This window comes from Lynx rufus, unplaced genomic scaffold (genome assembly GCF_022079265.1).
Source record: "Lynx rufus isolate CCGP_SWC_20201006 ecotype Redwood Valley unplaced genomic scaffold, mLynRuf1.p SCAF_9, whole genome shotgun sequence".
Classification (NCBI taxonomy): Eukaryota; Metazoa; Chordata; class Mammalia; order Carnivora; family Felidae; genus Lynx; species Lynx rufus.
The window spans coordinates 109,027,694-109,046,729 of NW_025814897.1; the positions used below are offsets into that span (position 1 = coordinate 109,027,694).

At 60.1% G+C, this 19,036-nt stretch overlaps 2 protein-coding genes across 3 annotated transcripts in view; one reads left to right on the forward strand and one right to left on the reverse strand.

Moving 5' to 3' along the window:
- SCYL1 (SCY1 like pseudokinase 1) lies at positions 1 to 11,284 on the forward strand. Of its 2 annotated transcripts, none has more exons than XM_047070925.1 (18): positions 1 to 167; positions 517 to 657; positions 849 to 971; positions 1,051 to 1,277; positions 1,619 to 1,709; positions 1,786 to 1,941; positions 4,290 to 4,448; positions 5,313 to 5,420; positions 6,193 to 6,306; positions 7,800 to 7,955; positions 8,518 to 8,706; positions 8,829 to 8,904; positions 9,182 to 9,346; positions 9,586 to 9,728; positions 10,375 to 10,443; positions 10,540 to 10,749; positions 10,838 to 10,892; positions 11,021 to 11,284. In XM_047070925.1, exons 1-18 carry the CDS (start codon positions 57 to 59, stop codon positions 11,143 to 11,145), a joined length of 2,418 nt encoding a protein of 805 aa, XP_046926881.1. In that variant the 5' UTR covers positions 1 to 56; the 3' UTR covers positions 11,146 to 11,284. The 2 variants fall into 2 exon arrangements, with proteins under 2 accessions (XP_046926881.1, XP_046926880.1); XM_047070924.1 differs by having other exon boundaries at positions 2 to 167; positions 10,372 to 10,443.
- Positions 11,158 to 19,036, reverse strand: part of LTBP3 (latent transforming growth factor beta binding protein 3) — a 17,536-nt gene continuing 9,657 nt past the window's right edge. The window contains exons 16-28 of the mRNA XM_047070923.1: positions 18,718 to 18,840; positions 15,680 to 15,802; positions 15,314 to 15,433; positions 14,312 to 14,440; positions 13,839 to 14,006; positions 13,578 to 13,661; positions 13,168 to 13,296; positions 12,926 to 13,063; positions 12,688 to 12,828; positions 12,376 to 12,537; positions 12,207 to 12,287; positions 11,971 to 12,102; positions 11,158 to 11,804 (exon numbers count right to left, since the gene is read on the reverse strand). Of these exons, the coding sequence (XP_046926879.1) occupies positions 11,653 to 11,804; positions 11,971 to 12,102; positions 12,207 to 12,287; positions 12,376 to 12,537; positions 12,688 to 12,828; positions 12,926 to 13,063; positions 13,168 to 13,296; positions 13,578 to 13,661; positions 13,839 to 14,006; positions 14,312 to 14,440; positions 15,314 to 15,433; positions 15,680 to 15,802; positions 18,718 to 18,840 (1,682 nt within the window). The 3' untranslated portion in view covers positions 11,158 to 11,652. The remainder of the gene's footprint in view (positions 11,805 to 11,970; positions 12,103 to 12,206; positions 12,288 to 12,375; positions 12,538 to 12,687; positions 12,829 to 12,925; positions 13,064 to 13,167; positions 13,297 to 13,577; positions 13,662 to 13,838; positions 14,007 to 14,311; positions 14,441 to 15,313; positions 15,434 to 15,679; positions 15,803 to 18,717; positions 18,841 to 19,036) is intronic.

Below are 19,036 nucleotides of genomic sequence, written 5' to 3' on the forward strand. Positions count from 1 at the left end.
CGGCCGCCAGAGGACCCGGAGCTGAGGCGCCCCGGCCTGCGGCGGCGGCGGGGACGATGTGGTTCTTTGCCCGGGACCCGGTCCGGGACTTCCCGTTCGAGCTCAGCCCGGACCCCCCCGAGGGCGGCCCGCCTGGGCCCTGGGTCCTGCACCGCGGCCGCAAGAAGGTGAGCGCGGCCCCGCTCCGCAGGCCGCGGCCGACCTCGGCCTCGCCTAGTCAGCGCCGCCGGCCCCGCCGCGTCGCGCCCCGCCTGACGTGGCTGCGGAGCCTCCGGGGCAACCGGCCGGGGGAGGGGGACGGGCAGTGCCGACGTGGCGGGCGGAAGGACCGAGGGACGACCGGCGGACGGAACCGGGGTCACGTGGGCCCGGCTCAGTCCCTAAAGGCTGACCTGGGGAGATACCCGGCGGCGGCCCTTTTCTCCCGCCACTTGTCAGCTCGGGGGCCCATCTCCGAACTGGAGTGGTCGCCTGGGCCCGGCCCACATCCCTGAGGTCCCTCTGTCCTACCCCCAGGCCACAGGCAGCCCGGTGTCCATCTTCGTGTACGACGTGAAGCCCGGTGCCGAAGAGCAGACCCAGGTGGCCAAAGCTGCCTTCAAGCGCCTCAAAACTCTCCGGCACCCCAACATTCTGGCCTACATCGATGGGCTGGAGGTACCTGCTGCCCAGGCTGTCCCATCCGTGCCCCTCACTTTCTCCCAGGCTCCCAGCCTTGTCTTCTGCCTTCCTGCCCCTCAACTTCCACCCCTCCTGCCTCTGCACCCCTAGATTTGATTTCCCCTTCTCCACCTCTCTCCCTGTGCCTCTCATCTCCCCTTCCTCTCCGGCCATGTCCCCTTCTTCAGACAGACAAGTGCCTCCATGTAGTGACAGAGGCAGTGACCCCACTGGGAATGTACCTCAAGGAGCGAGCGGAGGCCGGTGGCCTGAAGGATCTGGAGCTCTCCTGGGGGCTACACCAGATTGTGGTGAGGTGGGGGACAGTGGTGATGAGGGCAGGGTGGGGGACTCCGGTTGCTGGAGTGCGATGGCTCCTTCTGCCCCCAGAAAGCCCTCAGCTTCCTGGTCAATGACTGCAGCCTCATTCACAACAACGTCTGCATGGCCGCTGTGTTCGTGGACCGGGCCGGCGAGTGGAAGCTGGGGGGCCTGGACTACATGTACTCTGCCCAGGGCAATGGCGGGGGACCCCCCCGGAAGGGGGTCCCTGAACTTGAGCAGTATGACCCCCCGGAGCTGGCTGATGGCAGTGGCAGAGCAGTCAGAGAGAAATGGTGGGTGACTGGGGGCGGCGTGCCCCAACCTGCCCTATTCTGGAAGCTCCAGCAGCCTCGGGACCCCTCAACCAGCTGGCACTTCCCTGTCGCCTGCTGCCCAGCTGGGGAGGGACCTAGGGTCCTCAGGGAGGTAGGGCAGGAGAAACAAAGACGTATGAGCTGGGGTGGATGTCCTTGCTTTTCTGAGCCTCAGCCTCTTTATCTGTCAAATGGGACTAATGAGCCCTGCTTCTCAGGGCTGATGGGATGATCAGCTTAGTGTCTGGTGCCCAAGGCGGGTTGGAGGTCTGTGCTAGCAGGTGGCAGGGCCTTGAGCGGCGCTGGTCACACTGCCTCAGGTCAGCCGACATGTGGCGCTTGGGCTGCCTCATCTGGGAAGTCTTCAACGGGCCCCTACCTCGGGCAGCCGCCCTGCGCAACCCTGGGAAGGTGAGTGTCCGACCCGATTCCAGCCCCTGTCTGCCAGCCAACCAGCCCTGCCCTGACACTGGCCCTTCTCCTGCAGATCCCCAAATCGCTGGTGCCCCATTACTGCGAGCTAGTTGGAGCCAACCCCAAAGTGCGTCCCAACCCAGCCCGCTTCCTGCAGAACTGCCGGGCGCCCGGTGGCTTCATGAACAACCGCTTTGTGGAGACCAACCTCTTTTTGGAGGAGATTCAGGTGAGCCCCCCACCCCGCCCTGGGCTTTGGTCCTGTGTCCTTCATCCCAGTCCTCCCTCCTCACTCTGTGGGTTTCCTTATAATTAGACCCTGGGGGACAAGCATGGACTAGGGAGCCAGGCTCTCTGGGTCTGAACCCTGGCTCCAGCTCTCATTTACTGTGACTTGTCAGACGCTCTTTCTACACTAGTACCTGCTTCAGAGGAACTCGGTGAGGATTCAGTGAGTGGGAAGCACATAATATAATGTCTGCCACACAGTAGGTACTTAGTGACTGCCCCTGGCACTCCAGTAACTCCCCCTGTACATACTGGCCTTGGCCCTGATGGGTGCCATGCCTGGTGCTGCGCTGTGCTATGGGCAGCGGGGCCAGGAGGAAGAGTCAGACCCAGATCCCTGCCCTCAAGGATCTAGCAGGGAGTAAATGGACCAGGTCCCAACCCTTAGGGACTCTCACTGGGAGAGAGGGACAGAAAATCATAAATGAGGAAATGTGTGCTCCCAGGATAGGGACAAGTACCAGGAAGGAGAATAGTGGGTCAGGGTGCTCAGGGAGAGGTTCTCTCAGGGGTGACATTTGAACTGAGACCCGAAGAGTGGGAAGGTGGGAGCCATGGCGATGGGAATTGGGGAGGAGTGTTCCAGGCAGAGGGAACAGCGAATGGAAAGATGTGAGGAAGGACTCCTTGGCTTAATCTCCTTGAACTTGAGTTTCCGTATCTGTGTAATGGGGATAATGATAGTTTCTGCTGGCCTGTAGGTTGTTGTAGGGAATGCGGGGGGGAGGCTCGGCCCTGGATACCTGCTCTGACCCAGCTGAGTGTGGGGCACACGGAAAGGTGACTGAGAATCTGGAGGGGGAGAGGAGTGAGACACTTACCTGACCTTGATGGAGCTGGTCGGGCAGGGAGGGCCTTCAGAGCAGGAGAACCTGAGCTTCATCCTGAGGGAAAAGCGCTGGAGGTTCTGGGCCCTGTGCCTCCTGGGCAGGTGGGGGCAGCAGGGACTTTGTCACCTGGAGTCCTCACGTCTCTGACTCTGCCAGGCCACCCTTCTTACAATGTGCTCCATAGGAAATGGGCTGTTTCTGGCCAAGCCCAAGGAGAATGTGGGAGGGCAGGGCCTTGGGGCCCCTCTTCCTGTCATTGGGCTGGCCAGTGGAGAGCGCCCAGCTATGCGACCTTGAATGCGGTTCGGTCTTCTCTAGGCGTTGGCGCCCCATGAACCTGACTGTCAGAGCACCAGGTCTGCCTCCCACGCTCGACTGAGGTACTCAAGTGCTAACCAGGTCCTCCTCATTCCCAGCCAGAGGTCAGCTCTTCTGGGCCAGGCATCTGCTTGGGGAATGAGGGCACAGTAGAAAACACAGGAACTTTGGAAGTGTATAGAACTAGGGTATAATCCCTAGCCAGTCACTCTCGCCTGGTGACCTCGAGCCTCAGCCTCCTTGCACATACTTGAGGGAATGACAGCATCTCTTCACAGGGTGCAGCACAGGGTAGGTGACAGCCCACGGAGTCAAACTCTTCCCTGTCTGCTGCTTAGCTGTGTGACTTTTGACAGATTCCTTGACCTCTCTGTGCCTTAGCTTTCTTGTTGGATTAAATGTGGATTAAGTTGGCACCTATCCGGTAAAGTTGTGGGGGGATCATTTAACCTGTGTAAAGGTTTTAGTATGTAACTCTGCCTGGCATAGTCCTCAGGAGATGTGAGTTACGGGGATTGTGGCCTCAGAGGCAGATTAGGGGGACCACTGAGCTGACGGCCTGGCCTGTCTGGCTCAGTGGGAGGACCAGGTCTCGGGGTTAACTATACCTGATCCCTGCCTTCCGCACAGCTTGCCACGAATACCACCCTGGCCAGGGTCACGTGGATGGACTAAGCCCCCTCCCCTCTCTGAGCCTTAGTTTTCTCATTGGTGTGCTGGGGTTAATGGCACTCACACCTTGGGTTGTTGTTTGTGAGGAGTAGAGGTGATGCCAACAAAGGTCTGATGGCCCAAGTGGCTGCTTTCCCAGCAACAGGTCAGGGGTAGTGACGAGAATGACAGTCACTGACTAGGCGCCCACGGTGCGCCAGGCACTGTGCTCGCAGCTTTCACGTGCATTTTCCGGTTGAATCTGCAGAACAACTCAGTATAGTTATTATCCCGCTTCACAGCTGGAGGAACTTGCCCAAGGTCACATGGTTGCTAAATGAGGGAGTTGGGATTTGAACCCAGCCAGTGGGGCTCCAGAGCCCCTAGAGTTCAATTCTCTTTCAGGCTGGGGGCGACCCTCTGTCCCGGCCCATAGCTGAGGCTGATCTAGGCTGATCTCCTCCCCGTATCCTGTCCTTGATACCCCCAGATCAAAGAGCCGGCTGAGAAGCAAAAGTTCTTCCAAGAGCTGAGCAAGAGCCTGGACTCTTTCCCCGAGGATTTCTGCCGGCACAAGGTGCTGCCCCAGCTGCTGACCGCCTTCGAGTTTGGCAATGCAGGAGCCGTTGTCCTCACACCCCTGTTCAAGGTGAGCAAGGCCCGTGGGGCCCAGGGACTGGCCGGGTGGGTCTGAATGGCAAAGGAGAGGGCTCTGGGGGAGGGGCAGTCCGGTCAGGGCAGATCCACACACATGAGGGACTTCTTGCTGATGTCCCCTTGGTCCAGCAATCCAGGACCACTTGATCAGCTGTCAGGGAGGCTGGGTGGACTCCTTGTCCTTGAGGAGGCGAAACCCTGGGCCTCTAAAATTCTTTTTCCAAAGACCCTTTGCTTGAGAGCCCACAGACCTTCTTCCATTTCCCCAACACAGTGCCCTTGGTCTCACGTGTGCACTGTGTTTCCAAGGCCCAGGAGACCACCTGCTCACCACCCCACTTTCCCTCTTCCCTCCTGACCACTGGCACTCAGTTCTCTTGACTTCTAGGGGCTGGATCCTCCCCCCACTCCCTTAGACCCCAGCCCACCCTTACCTGGGCACCTGCTCTTCCCCACTCTGCCCACCCTGGGAGAACACTTTCTCCCGAAGGGGCTTGGCATGGGGCAAGAGGGAAGACAGCAAGCAAATCCTTATGGCTGGGAGCCTCCAGAAATCATAGGCAGAATTCTGTGTGTATGAGTGTGCATGTGGTACATTGGTGCCTGATTATAGGGAGGGGCACAGAGCTTTCATTAGTCTCCTAAGAGGGGCCTGGACTCGAAAAGTTAAAGGCAGGGCTGCCTGAGATGGAGTATGGGCAGAGGGGCTGCTGAAGAAGTGCCTGACGCCCTCTACCATCACCCCGTTCCCACCCTGGGAGATCAGCAGGGAGTCCAAGGAAGGTAAATGAGCCCAGTAAAGTCACCCGGCTTCTGTGCATATAGCCGAGCCCCCTCTTCCTGCTTTTTCCCAAAGGTGGGCAAGTTCCTCAACGCTGAGGAGTATCAGCAGAAGATCATCCCTGTTGTGGTCAAGATGTTCTCATCCACTGACCGGGCCATGCGTATCCGCCTCCTACAGCAGGTAGGGGCTGTGGTCAGACCCTATACCCCTCCACCCCACCCAGACCCCACCTTGGCTGCTGGGGAGACCCTTGTCTCACTTCCAGCCCCAGGCTGGTGGCCCGAGCCCCTGCCCTGGCACCCCAGAAACCTTTCCCCAAACACGCACAGATGAGGGACTGGTAAGACTAGGCTCTCAGGAAGTTGAGACCATCACAAGGTTCATCGGCACCTTTGGGAAGGCACAGCCTGCCCAGACTGCAGGGCCCCAGCTGTCCGCCTCCCCCAGTCTCTTGACTTGATCACTTTAGCTGTTCATAGAGTGGGGATAGTGTCTCCCCTGCCAATCCCTGGGCAGCTGGGAGCATCAGACAGGATCCTTGGGATCAAGGGTGGGGGCCTCTTATGAGCCAGCAAGTACCTAGAGGCTCCCCGGTATCATTCCCTCCCCAGCTGCCAAACACGTGAGCCTACCTCATGCCACTTTCTGGCTGGGGTTTATAACCCCTTTTATAGAAGAGACAGTAGAGGCTCTGAGAAGGGATGTGATGCAGGACCGGAGGCCAGGCCCTCCAGCTGCCAGTCCTTGGTTCTTCCCAGCACCCTCCTGGCCTCTCTTCATCACTCTGCGCGGTCCGAAGGCCGGAGATAGGCCAGATGCGAGGTAGGGGGCTCAGGAGATGCACCTGGCTAGCCGGTGCCTGCCAGGTGGAAAAACAAAGCCACGAGATGAGCTGGTGGCTGTGATCAGGGTTGGGGGTGCTGACTGTGTTCTCCCCCTCACTGGGCCACAGATGGAACAGTTTATCCAATACCTCGATGAGCCAACAGTCAACACCCAGATCTTTCCCCACGTTGTGCACGGTTTCCTGGACACCAACCCTGCCATCCGGGAGCAGACAGTCAAGGTGGGCATGCCCTGGTTTTTGAAGGCTCAGAGAGGGCTCACTTGAGAGCACAGCGGCCTTGGTTTTGGCCTATGGGTCTGAGCAGGTTAAGGGAGGAGCAGGCACGACCCTGCATGTAGGGCCGGGCTCTGGGAGCAGCTCAGCAGCTGGTGAGGGAAGCAGGTTGAGATCGGCTTATAGTCCTCCGTTCAGCAGACACTGGCTGAGCACCTCTCGTGCCTGGCTGGCCCTGTGCCCCATGCTGGGATGCACTATGTCTCATGGAGCATCTTTTTGAGGTGACAGGGAGGGGGCTTGGCAGACAGTACACAGAATTAGGAAAGGTACATTATGTTAGAAAGTGACAGTGTGAAAAGAAGGGTTTGCAGTTTTAAAAACAGCGATCAGGGAAGAATTTGCTAAGGAGGTATCATTTAAGGAAAGGAGGCTTGGGATCAAGGTAGGTGGAGATCTGGAGGAAACGGGTTCCCTGCAGAAGGAACATGTGCAGAGGTCCTGAGGCCAGTGTAGAAGTAGCAGTAAGAGGTTTAGCATGGCTGAAGGGGCGTGGTTGTGAGAGGTGGAGTCTGAGAGGTAATGGTGGCTCAGATCTGAGAGGTGGCAGTGGGGGACAGAAGGGGCCACATTCCGAAGGTGGGGCCGACAGTATGTGCTGATGGATGGCTGCAGAGCCAAGTGTGGCTCCGAGGTTTCTGGCCTGGGCACCTGGAAGGTTAAGTTGCCATTTACTGAGAAACTGGGAGCCTCAGGTTTGCGGGAGGAGGTTGGTCTAGTTAGGCAGGTACAGATGTCTATTCAGCCACTGGTTATATACGTGTGAAGTTCAGAGAAGAAGTCTGGGCCGGAGCTGCTCATCTGGGCTTTGTCAGCTAACAAGGGCATTCAAAGCCACGAAAGGGGTAAGGTCACCTAGGGTGAGGTGGAAAGAGAAGAGGCCTGGTGAGCACCTGTGGGGGTCTGAACCGTAAGATCTCGGCCACAGGAGACCGAGAAGGAGCAGCTGATGAGGTCGGAGGAGAGTGAGGAGAGGGCAGGGTCCTGGAGGACCAGAGATGGCAGTTTCAAGGAGGAAGGAGAACTCAGGAGTGTCAGAGCTACTGAGGGGTCACAGCTGGTTTGGACGGAGAATCGGCCACTGGATTTAGCAACACAAAGGTCCCTGGTCACCTCCTGGAGCCAGTTGGTAGAGAGTGGGTGGGGGGCGGTGTTTCTGTAGAAGCGTGAGTAGAGTGCACGCAAGAGAGAACGGAGGGAGAAGGACGGGAGACAGGGGTGTGCACCAACTTCGGAGGTTTTGCTGTAAAGGGGACAGAGAAGCGTCCCCTTCCACGGCATTCTGGGTAGGGGCCAGGACCAGGTTGGGGGGGTAGGTTTGGGAGGTTCCCTCAGCACCCAGTGCCACTATTGGCCCACCCACCCTCCCCGGAAGCCACTTCTGCATGTGGTCTTTTGGCCGGCCGTGGCCCACAGTTTCCACACTCCTGCACCCACAGTCCATGCTGCTCCTGGCCCCAAAGCTGAACGAGGCCAACCTCAATGTGGAGCTGATGAAGCACTTCGCGCGGCTGCAGGCCAAGGATGAGCAGGGCCCCATCCGCTGCAATACCACCGTCTGCCTGGGCAAAATCGGTTCCTACCTCAGTGCCAGTGTGAGTGCCCTACATGGATCCTGGGGGTTCTCTCACTGTCCCCGGGGCCACAGTGTCCTCCAGGGCCAGGCCTCCTTGTGCAGGGGCTGCCATCCTCCCAGAGACCTAGGCCCTGGGTGCTCCCAGCCCAGATGTGAGAGGGTAGATCGAGGCATGTATCAGGTCGCCCAGCCAGTAGGTGGTGGATCTGGGAACTGAACCCAGGCTTGCTCGGCCCCCTTGGCCTGTGTGCACTCCCTCAGCCAGGGTTTGTAAACGCAGATGTCTGCAGCGCCCAGACAGTTAACAGGAATGAATGAATGGTGACGGTGGCCCAGGCCTCGGCCCCAGGGCAGCGGCTTCAGCCCCTGTTGTCCTGAGGCAGCATGAACAGGGTGATCTGGAGGGAGAAGCCCAGATCGAGTTTTCAGGAAGAATTCTCCTCGTTTGTTAGTGATTAGCTCACATTTTTCAGATTCTGGGGGAGCCCGTGGATGGCCTCTGCTCCGGGAAGTAGATCTGGGAGTTCTGGGTCCCAGTACTGATCCTGAACTCAGGAGCCCTCTCTCCTGCCCCACCCCAGACCCGACACAGGGTCCTCACCTCTGCCTTCAGCCGGGCCACCAAAGACCCATTTGCACCTTCGCGGGTGGCGGGTGTCCTGGGCTTTGCTGCCACCCACAACCTCTACTCGATGAATGACTGTGCCCACAAGATCCTGCCTGTGCTCTGTGGCCTCACCGTGGATCCTGAGAAATCCGTGCGAGACCAGGTGAGGCACAGCTGGGCCCGGGCCCTGGAGCGGAGGCTCCAGGGGGGCGTTTGGGCCCTAGCTGGCCCCGCGGACTCATGGGAACCCTGGAGTCCCCAGCTTTGCCCCTTCCTACCCCGTAGGCCTTCAAGGCCATTCGAAGCTTCCTGTCCAAACTGGAGTCTGTGTCAGAGGACCCAACCCAGCTAGCGGAAGTGGGTGAGTGGCCCCCAGTCGTGTGCCCTCTTCCATCACATCCTTGACTGTTACCTGTCAGAGCCCCCTTCCATGTCACTGGAGTCTCTGAAAGCTAGAACGACCTCGGAGAGCAGACCCGACACCACTGCTCCCCACCCCTCCCATCTTAGAGATGGGGGAGCACAGGCCTGGAGAAGGGGGGGCCACTACAGGTTGCTCTGTGTCCGTTACTGCGCTCCTGTCACCTTCCCCATGAGAGCCTGAGGTGACTATACTTGTCTCTTTTGACACTGCCCAGAGAAGGATGTCCATGCCGCCTCCAGCCCTGGAATGGGAGGAGCTGCAGCCAGCTGGGCAGGCTGGGCTGTCACAGGGGTCTCCTCGCTCACGTCCAAGCTGATCCGTGCACACCCAGCAGCTGCCCCGGCTGAGACCAACGTCCCCCAGAGACCCACGCCCGAGGGTGAGTGTGCCCCAGAGTGGCCGCATCAGTGACTGAGAGCGCTTGGGGGTGCTGGCACCTAGGAGCTATGACTGTCTGGCTTCTCCTGGGGTGGCAGTGGGGACGTAGGGGACAGGCGGGGTCTAGTCCCTTCACGAGCTGCTCTCTGCACCTTCCCCCTGACCCCAGAAACCTCTGCCCTGTTTTGAGACCTTCCTGGGGCCCAGTATCCGGGACCTCAGTGAGCCTCTGCTCCTCAGGACTTCCTGCCCCGGCCCCCGCCGTCGTCCCTGCCACATCCACAACCTCAGGCCACTGGGAGACGCAAGAGGAGGGCACGGACACAGCGGAGGACAGCAGTGTTGCCGACAGATGGGATGATGAAGACTGGGGCAGCCTGGAGGTGAGTGGGGCTGAGGGGGCCTCCCCAGGCGACTCCCAGGTAACTCCAGGTCAAAGGTTAAGGCTGCCTTCAAGGAGCTCAGGTGGGCTTGGCTGGTCACGCCTGTCCTCATCTGCACAGCATCCCTGCTGAGTAGGTGTCACGAGTGGCCCTTGTGGGTAAGAGTTGGCAGCTGTCCCCCACTAAGTCCCAGGGGCCCCTGGGAGCGGGGATGGAAATGGTGGCGGTTTTGGGGGCAGCCCATTTGTCTTCCTCACTCTCTTCTCCCTGTCCTCCAGTAGCTCCAGGGGTCAGTAAGGAGAGGCCACCCCCAGGCCTGTGGGGGATGGGCTGAGGATGGAGTGGGGCTACCCTGATGGGAATGGGGGCAGACCTTGGGGCCCGATTTCCCCATCTGCTGACAACAGTCTCGGGTCTGAGGCTGTGGGGCACGGTGTGGGAACATCTAGATCTCATTCCCCAGCCTCAGAGGAGTGATGGCATGTCCACTCTATAGATGGGAAGCAAAGCTTGAGGAGCAAGTAAGATGGAATGCCAAAGAAGAAAGGGTGGAGCCCGTGGCTGGGAAGGGGCAGGCAGGCTTCCTTGCCCTTTGGGTGGGGGCTGGAGCGCCTATGGTCGCGCTCTCCTTCCCACACTGCAGCAGGAGGCCGAATCGGTGTTGGCCCAGCAGGAGGACTGGAGTACTGGGGGCCGAGCTAGCCGTGCCGGGCAGGTAAGCAGGGTGGGACAGTGGTGTTCCTATGGGGGAGGGGGAGGCCAGCCATTTGGCACCCCCCACCATTGGGCACTACCTCCCCATCTTCTGCAGACCAGCAACCTGGACCCAAAATCCGAGTCAGACTGGAGCAGCTGGGAAGCCGAGGGCTCGTGGGAGCAGGGCTGGCAGGAGCCAAGTCCCCCGGAGCCACCGCCTGAGGGCACACGGCTGGCCAGCGAGTATAACTGGGGTGGCTCGGAGCCCAGTGACAAAGGTGATCCCTTTGCTGCTGTGTCGTCACGCCGGGAGACCAGCGCTCAGGTACTTGGCACCTTTTCCCATGAGGGTTCAGACCGGGGTGGACCTCAGCCGGGAGTCCACCTCCACTCCAACCACACTTCCCTTTCAGCCGAGACCTGATTCATGGGGCGATGACAACTGGGAGGGTCTGGAGACTGAGAGCCGTGAGTGCTTCCCCTTCTCGTCCGGGCAGACAGACTGGGGGCAGGGGCAGGCTGGGAAGCTGAGGCCCCAGTGGTCCTGAAGCCCTCCGCCCACCTCCTCCTCCTCCTCCTCCTCCTCCTGCTCCCAGGGCAAGGGAAGGCCGAGCTGGCCCGGAAGAAGCGCGAGGAGCGTCGGCGGGAGATGGAAGCCAAACGCGCTGAAAAGAAGGCAGCCAAGGGCCCCATGAAGCTGGGAACTCGGAAGCTGGACTGAACTTGCCATATGGGCGCTCGCAGCCGCGGAGAGCAGGCCCCGCGGATGTATTTATTGTACAAACCATGCCAGCCCGGCCAGCCCGGCCAGGCACATCTCACGTGTACATAATCAGAGCCACAATAAATTCTATTTCACACCCCTGTGCTGGGCTCAGTGTAGCCCCTCCCAGGAGGCTTGGGTATGGCGCTGCCCTGCGAAGTCCACGCCCACCACAGACGGGAACATCAATTCGCTTGGACAAGCCGAGAGTGCAGAGGCATGATTTGATTTATCAGTTTCCAGGAAACGCCCTCTGGGAGGAAGGACCTCAGTGCCTGAGAGTCCCAAACTCCACCTGCGAACTGGGCGGCGCCTGTAAGGGCGCCCTCAGAACTCGGGGCGCAGGAAGGGGTCTAAGACCCCCGGAGAGTTCCTGGGTCCGAGCCCCGAGTGGGAACACAGGTGAGAGACTGAGTTCACCCCGAGGGTCAGGCGGGAACCCCTCGCTGATGGCTGAGGGCCTCGTTAGCGGCGGCGCTGGGGCACACAGGCCCCGTGTGGGCGGCTGCGTGCGAAGCCAGCTTTGCAGACGCAGCGGAAGGACCCGCTTGTGTTCACGCAGCGCTCACTCTTGCACAGCAGCCCACGCTGGTTCAGTTCTCGGCACTCATCGATGTCTGCAGGTGGGGGCGACAGGTGCGAGCTTCGCCAGGGCGCCAGAGCACGCAGCCCCCTTAGCGTGTGGCCCCGTGCCTCCCCCGGGCTGCCAGCCTTGGCCCCGGCCCCTCCACCAACTTCTGGTCTTGGCCTGGGGGCCGGTCCCACCCCCGCGGTCCGGCTCACCGACACAACGCGCACGAGAGGCGTCGAGCTGGAAGCCGCCCGGACACTCGCACACGGCGCCGCCGGGCCTCGGCACGCAGCGGCCACTCACGCAGCGGCACTCGTCCGAGTCCTCCTCCGAGCTGTCCTCTTCTGTGCCGGTGGGGAAAATGCAGACATCAACCTTCACCTCTGCCAGCAGATGGTTGGGGACCCCCCGCCCCCACACCCTCCCTGTGCCCTCCCGTTATACTCACCTCGAGGGGGCTTTCCTAGCAGCAGGGGGCTCGCGTCCCAGAAGGAATTGCTCTCACTCTGTGACGTTGGGCACTGGGACCCTGGGAGGAGCGGGGGGCGGTCAGCCACGCGAAAGCAGCACCCTGGCTCCTGCCCCAGCACTCCGCAAACCCCTCTGGGGAGGCTCACCAGCGCTGCGTGGCGGGCAAGGGCGGCACTGGGCTCCCCAACCGCGGCCCTGACGACAGCAGCAGTCGTCGAAAGTGAGGGCTGGCCCGGCCAGGGGTCCTGCGCACATGCCATCTTCTCCGCGCTGGGCCCAGCACACGTCCCGTCGCTCCGGGGCACGCTCTACCAGGGGAGACCTGGCTTCAGCTGGGGGGCCCGAAACGGGGACACTAGGTCCCTGCTCCAACCAAGCCTCGTGGGGAGCCGCGACCCCGGGGGCTCCACCCGGCAGCCCAGGCCCTGGAATTGGCCCAAGACAACTCTCGCCCTCACCGGCTGGGCTCTCGGGGAGCTGGCAATCGCGGCCGGAGGGCCCGGGCACCCAGGGCGGGCGGCACTCGCAGCGGTAGGAGCCCGGCAGGTTGACGCAGCGGCCAGGGCGGCACGCTGCCGGGTCCTGACACTCGTCTACGTCTAGGGGGTAGCGAGGGCATGGATGGGAGTGGCGGTCACAGCTTGGCCCAGTCCCCGCTCCCCTCCTGTTTCCCCAGCCGGCAGGCCCGGGCCTCACCCATCTCCTCCGGGCTCAGACACTGCCGCTGCGCCGGGCTGTACTCGGCGGGGGGCGTGCAGGCACAGCGGTAGCCGCCGCGCGTGTTCTCACACACTCCGTTCCGGCAGTTGGACTCGTCCAAGCACTCGTCCACGTCTGCGGGGAGGAAAAGCACGAGTGGAGGGAACCAGCCCGAAGTCGGGTGGTTGTGCGTGTCTCCCGGCTGCTGGCCCACGGCCACTGGGACCATCTGCGCTCACCCACGCACTCCAGTAGGTTCCCGTCGTAGTAGAAGCCTTGCTTGCAATAGCACTCGTAGCCGGGCTGCGTATTCACGCACTTGCCCTCCTTGCAGATCTCTGCCCCGAACAGTATGCACTCGTCGATGTCTGCGGAGTGACAAGCCGTGGGCGCCCTGCGGCCTCTACCTCCCCGGCGGCCTCTACCTCCCGGGCGGCTCAGGCCCGCAGCCAGGGAAGTGTGGGCGGGGCTTACCGCGGGGGCGGAGCAAACTCAGTGGGAGAGGCTTTTCCGGAGGCGGACGAGGGCGTGATAGGGGCGGGGCAGACGATGACGGTGTGGGCGGGGCCTACCCCAGTTAGCACTACCGACCTCGGTGGGCGGGGCGGGGAGGGGCGTGTCCGGTGGGCGGAGCCGTGTCGGGGCTTACCACGGTGGGCCGGGATGCCATAGTTGACAATGTTGTTGTCTTGGGTGTAGCCCTTCCCGTCTGGGCAGAGACTGTGGAACTCAGCTGCGGGGAGAGAGCGGCCGTGGGGAAGAAAGGAGGCGGGACTGAGCGCGTGCGTGCTTCTGTCGGGGCTCTCCACCTCATTTCCCACCTATCCAGGGAGGGGCCATTTCTCCCCGTCCGTTTCCAAATGAAGAAACTGAGACTCTGGCAAGGGGAAAGGCCTGCCCGGCTCCTGACCTGAGCTGTACACTGGGCAGGGATAGATCTCGCAGTGGTCTCCCCAGCCAGCCCCCAGCGAGCAGCAGCACTCCTGCTGGGTGACATTGGTGGCCAGTACACTGTCGCAGAACACGGTGTCATCGAAGTTAAGGTAGCACTCCTTCTTGTGGTGGGGCTGCTCCACCTCTGAGGGGAGGGGAGGGCAGCTCAGGGTCCTGCAGACGGTCTTGCTGTCCACGCTGCCCACCGACCTCATGCCCCGGCTGCCCCACACTCCCTCGCTCCCCTCAGCCGCCCCGTCAGAGCCAAGCTCCATCCTCAGTGTGAGGTTCAGGGCTCTCCTGTGCGGTCCAGGTCCACCGGACTCTCGGGCAAAAGGGATTTCTTCCCGTTCCCCAGATTCCAGAGGGTGAGACCAGGAAAAGTCTCTGAACCGCAGCTGCAGCTCAGGGGAGTTGTCTAGTCTGAGGAGGAGCCTGGAGGACACTCACCCTCACAGCCGTGCTGGTCCTGGGTGGGCGTGAAGCCCTCGTCACAGACGCAAACATAGGAGCCCTGCAGGTTCTCGCAGGCCCCGTGGGGAAGGCACAGGCCGGGGTCCTGGCTGCATTCATCTATGTCTGTGGGGAGTGAGGGAAGCAGGAAGAGTAGCTTCAAGGAAACCAGTCGCTTCTTGCGGGGGGGGGGGGGGGAGATGTGCCTCCAGGGACTCACACAAGTTCAGAACCCGAACTTCCACTTTGATCTCAAAGTGCACACAATAGGGAGTGCGCTCTTGCCTGTCTGTGCATGTGGGTAGATGTGTGCACATTCACTGTATTCTTCCCAAAACCTGCAGTGGCTGTTACCGGCAACAGAATGGAGCCCTCACTCTCAGCTTGGCATTCAAGGCCTTTGAGTTTGGTCTCCTGGTACCTTTCAATTTCATCACCCTGTATTCTAAACACCGGCACTCCCGAGTCTATGTTCAGGGCACTGTCCCCTAAAATCACAACTAGCTCCTTCCAGATCTCCGTGCTCTGACATACATTGTTCTTCGGGCTGGGAACGCCATCCCATGCTTCTTTCTACTTAGAGAACCTATTTATGCTTTAGAGGACCATATATATGTTCCAAGTTCCAATTCAACTGTCACATCTCCGTTGCAATTAATCACCCCTCCAGACCTCTTTTGGCTCCCAGCACTCTGAACAGTAAGAATCAATTTACACGTCAGCCTCCCCCAGTGGGAGTCCTGGATCACTGCTCTATTCCTAGCACGTAGTATAGAAGCTGGCAAATAGTAGGTTCTCTGGAAACTCCTGTCCACTAATGCATAGAAAGGTCACCATGCAACTACGTCATTATTACTGTTGCTATTGTGGGTGGAGTGGAAGGGTGAGTGAGCGGGTGGATGGACAGATGGATGGAAAGACAGGTCAACAGGGTGTCTAGGAGATTACTGTCATTCCCTGCCACTCCTCCTGAGGAACTCTCAGCCAATACCTCCATACCTTGGCACTTCCTGCCGCCTACCAGCCGGTGCCCCTGAGGACAAAGACATCGGTAGGAGCCATTGGTGTTGATGCAGTCACCCCCAATGCAGGCGGCAGGGAAGTCACACTCATCAATATCTGTAGGGGATCAAAGAGGTGGAGAATCTCATGAGCTGACCCTACTCAGCCCGAGGCTGCCGAGGCTCCCCCTCCACACTCAATCTGTGGGTCAGGTCTACACCCCACGCCCAATCTTGGATAGGGATGCGGGCTGGACATGGGAGTGCCTGACCTGTTTACAGGTAGCTCCGAACTTGGAGCCTGGGCTTAGAAGTCCCAGGATAGGGAGGAACAAGTTAATCTCCAGCTCTAGGCCCCACTCACCCTCGCATCGGCTCCGGTCTCTTGATAGATGGTAGCCGGAGAGGCATTGACATTGGAAGGAGCCTGGCGTGTTGGTGCAGATGCCATTGTCACACACATCCCCGGCCTCACACTCATCCACATCTGCAGGGCACAAGGCGGGGTCAGAGGGCCAGCATGGGGATGGTCTCGGGCGTCTGCCACCCTTTTCCCGCTCGTGCCTATGGCGTGGAGCACCAGAGTGGAGGCCAGGGGAGCTGAAGGGAAGCACGGGACCCTAACCCGCCCTCCATGTGGCACATCATGCCCTAGTGACCAGGCCAGGTGCTGCCAAGGACCCTGGGCCATGTCCGATTCCAAAGAGCTCAAGCCTCACCAACCTTCATCCGTCCTCTCCAAAAAGGGCACCCTCCCCATCCCCTTTTCCCATACTGCCCCAGCTGCTCTCCCCTTCCCCTACCTGCCATGGCTCCCTTTCTTCCCATGTGAATAAGCTCCTCTATTCTCTGTCCTTCTCACACAATAGTTTCTTCTCCTTGTGCAGTGAAGGAGCTTGGCTTTCCCCTGAGAGCATGCTTCTCTGCAGTCATTTCTGCCAGAAGCTGGCTCTTGGCCACACCTCCAACCCCCGTCCAAACCAAGCTCCGCCTCCGAGGTGCACCTGACCCCATGCCAGCCTTCACCTTCTCTACTGCTGTCGGCACTCACCTTCCTAGTCTCTCTCCCTCTATCTTGCTCCCCATCCTAGAAGTGTTCAGCATCCATGTGGCCAGCTGGCCCCAGCCTCTGACCTCACACCCTTGAGCAGTTTCTGTGACCTTCACCTCAGTGGCAGCCACTCACTCTCAGGACAGGGGCTGGGATCTGCCCCGCCTTGGACATCTCAGCTGCTGCTTCCTTCCCACTGCCTCTGCTATTCTCAAGTCCCCGACCTCGCCTTCTTTCGCAGGGGCCCACGAACATCTCTCCTTCCTCCTCACCGGTCTGGCAGGCCATGCCTGCCTCTGGGTCTCCAGATCCTGGGTGCTGAGAGGGGTGCAGGCAGCTGCCAGACTGTGCACCCTGGGCCACAGCCACTCCCTCTGGCCTCTGGGCCCGCCCCATCCTCAGTGTGGCCAAGGCTCCCCTCCCCCACCTCCCAAGCCTGGACCTTTGGAAAGCCCCTAGACAGCTCCCATGTCCTTGGGCAGTCCCAAACCTCTACTGGCCATTACAAGTCTCCCACTGGACTCAGGCTCTTCACTGTACGTGAGAGAATTGAGAGGAATCTCTTTTAACCTCCTGCAAATCATGATATCCGTTCCCCTCTGGCTCCCATTAGGGCAAGAGATGTCCCTTTCCCTGTCCATGGCCCCTCCCCCAGCTGCCTTGTCATCCCCTCGCCCATTTTCATGGCATCTCCTCCGCCTACAACCCTACACCCCATTCTGGCAGCCCCAGGTCTCGCTCCGCCTCACTTGCTAGCTGCCACCTCCTAACCCCCTCGTGCCACAGAAACCACCCTAACAAGGTCACCGGGAGCTTTCTCATCTTACCTCTTAGTTCTTATTTTACAAGAACCTCTCTGTTGCATTTGCTTTATCCTCCTCTGCCCTGGGAGCCTCTCCTCCCCCAGTTTCTCAGCTGGTGCTCCTTGGGCCTCCTTCCATCCCTCCTCCCCATCTCCCACTCCTAGACCCCTGCCTTCCGCTGATGTGGTATTGCCCACGAGGCTCTGTGAGGCTCCCCTCACTGGACCCACCCCCCTTGGCTGAGCAGACGCACCCTCAGGCTCCACGGCCCCCGACGTCCACAGTTCTAGGAGTGTGTGTGTTGGGGGGGGGGGTGTTTGGCCCAAGGCTTCCAACCTGTATGGCCCACCTTTTGCTGTCATCTCCAGCCCAGAGGCCCGCAGAAACCACCCACTCAACTTGTCCAGCATGAAACTTGGGTGTCTTCCTTCTCAAATATGCACCACGTCTAGAGACCCTATCCCAGTGAACAGCACCACCCGCAGAGTCACCCAAACCAGACCCCTGGAGGGTTCCTTGTTCCCCTCCCCCACCCCGACCTGGGCATACAGTTAAGCCCCGGGGAATCTGCTTTAATATTTCTCTAATATCACATCATCTCATGACCATCCTGAGGCAACTTCTCTCATCACATCCACCACTATCTGTGTCCGGAGCCATCAGTAGACCTCCAGCTACTCTCCACACCCAGCATCAGGAAACTTTCTACAGCAAATGGTGAATCTTGTCCCCCTTCCCCTTAAAATGCTTCAGGTGCCTTATAGCGCCCTCAGGATGAAGCTTAACCTCCCGGGCAGGGCTTAGAGGGGCCTTCCAGGGGCTGAGGCCCAGGGCCTCGGGTCCTGCCCCTCACCAGCCAGCCTCAGCCCCCACTCTCCACTTCTACCTTACCGTTCCCTGCACATGCAGCGCTGTTTTTCACCTCTGCGTCCGCTGGTGCTGACTTCCTTTGCTTGGCTAATTTCTGTTGGTTCTTTAAGACAATTCAGGTCTCCCCTCCTCCCAGCCCTGCACCCACATTCCATCCAGGCCCACGGCCTTGCACTCTCCAGACTTCTTGGTGCATAAGAAACATTAGTGCCAGGGCGCCTGGGTGGCTGTCGGTTAGGTTAAGTGACCGACTGACTCTTGGTTTCCGCTCAGGTCATGATCTTCCGGTCGTAGGATAGACTCCACACTGTGTGTGCAGTCTGCTTAAGATCCTCTCTCTCTTTCTCCCTCTGCCCCTCTCCCCTCTCTCTAAAAAAAGAAAAAGAAACAGTGCAGAGGGACTACTAACGCCCCTCCCCATTCTTTTATAGGTTTTTCTTTTCTTTAAATTTAAGGAACCTGCTTTGCAAAAGCAGCTAGAGCCTTGCCTGCTAAGACCCTTCCTACACAGAAATCCTGGTGGTCTCTCCATGGGCTAGGTTCGCTGAGAAAATGAGTGACTAGATCCGTGAACTGGAGGGTGCATTATCTATCTCCTGCCCACTGTGGACAGACTCGGTCCCCAGTTTGCGCGCGGCGTGGGTGCGGGGGGCGTTGACTGGCAGGGCTGGGGCTCACCCAGGCAACTGCGGCCATCCGGCGCAGGCGCGTAGCCCTGGGCGCACGTGCAGCGGAAGGAGCCTGGGAGGTTCTCGCACCAGCCGGGTGAGCAGGGGCTGCCCTCGGCGCACTCGTTCACGTCTGCGGCAGAGAAGACTCACCTCGGTCGCCACCCCACTGGGCCTGGCACTGTGTCGGGGTGGGGGTCTCCCCCGCCCAGTATGGGGGGCGCCGCCTGCGAGGCGACTCTCACGAACATAAGCCCTGCCCCTGCCCTAACAGGACCCCGAAACTCCCCGGTCGCGGGGAACCCCTCCCGGATGGGCCCCGCCCATTT

Coding starts and splice junctions, on each gene's coding strand:
- SCYL1 (XM_047070924.1), top strand. CDS start 57: ATGTGGTTCTTTGCCCGGGACCCGGTCCGGGACTTCCCGTTCGAGCTC. Junction 1,710..1,785: donor CCCTGCGCAACCCTGGGAAG/GTGAGTGTCCGA, acceptor CTTCTCCTGCAG/ATCCCCAAATCGCTGGTGCC. Junction 10,750..10,837: donor GCCGGGAGACCAGCGCTCAG/GTACTTGGCACC, acceptor CTTCCCTTTCAG/CCGAGACCTGATTCATGGGG.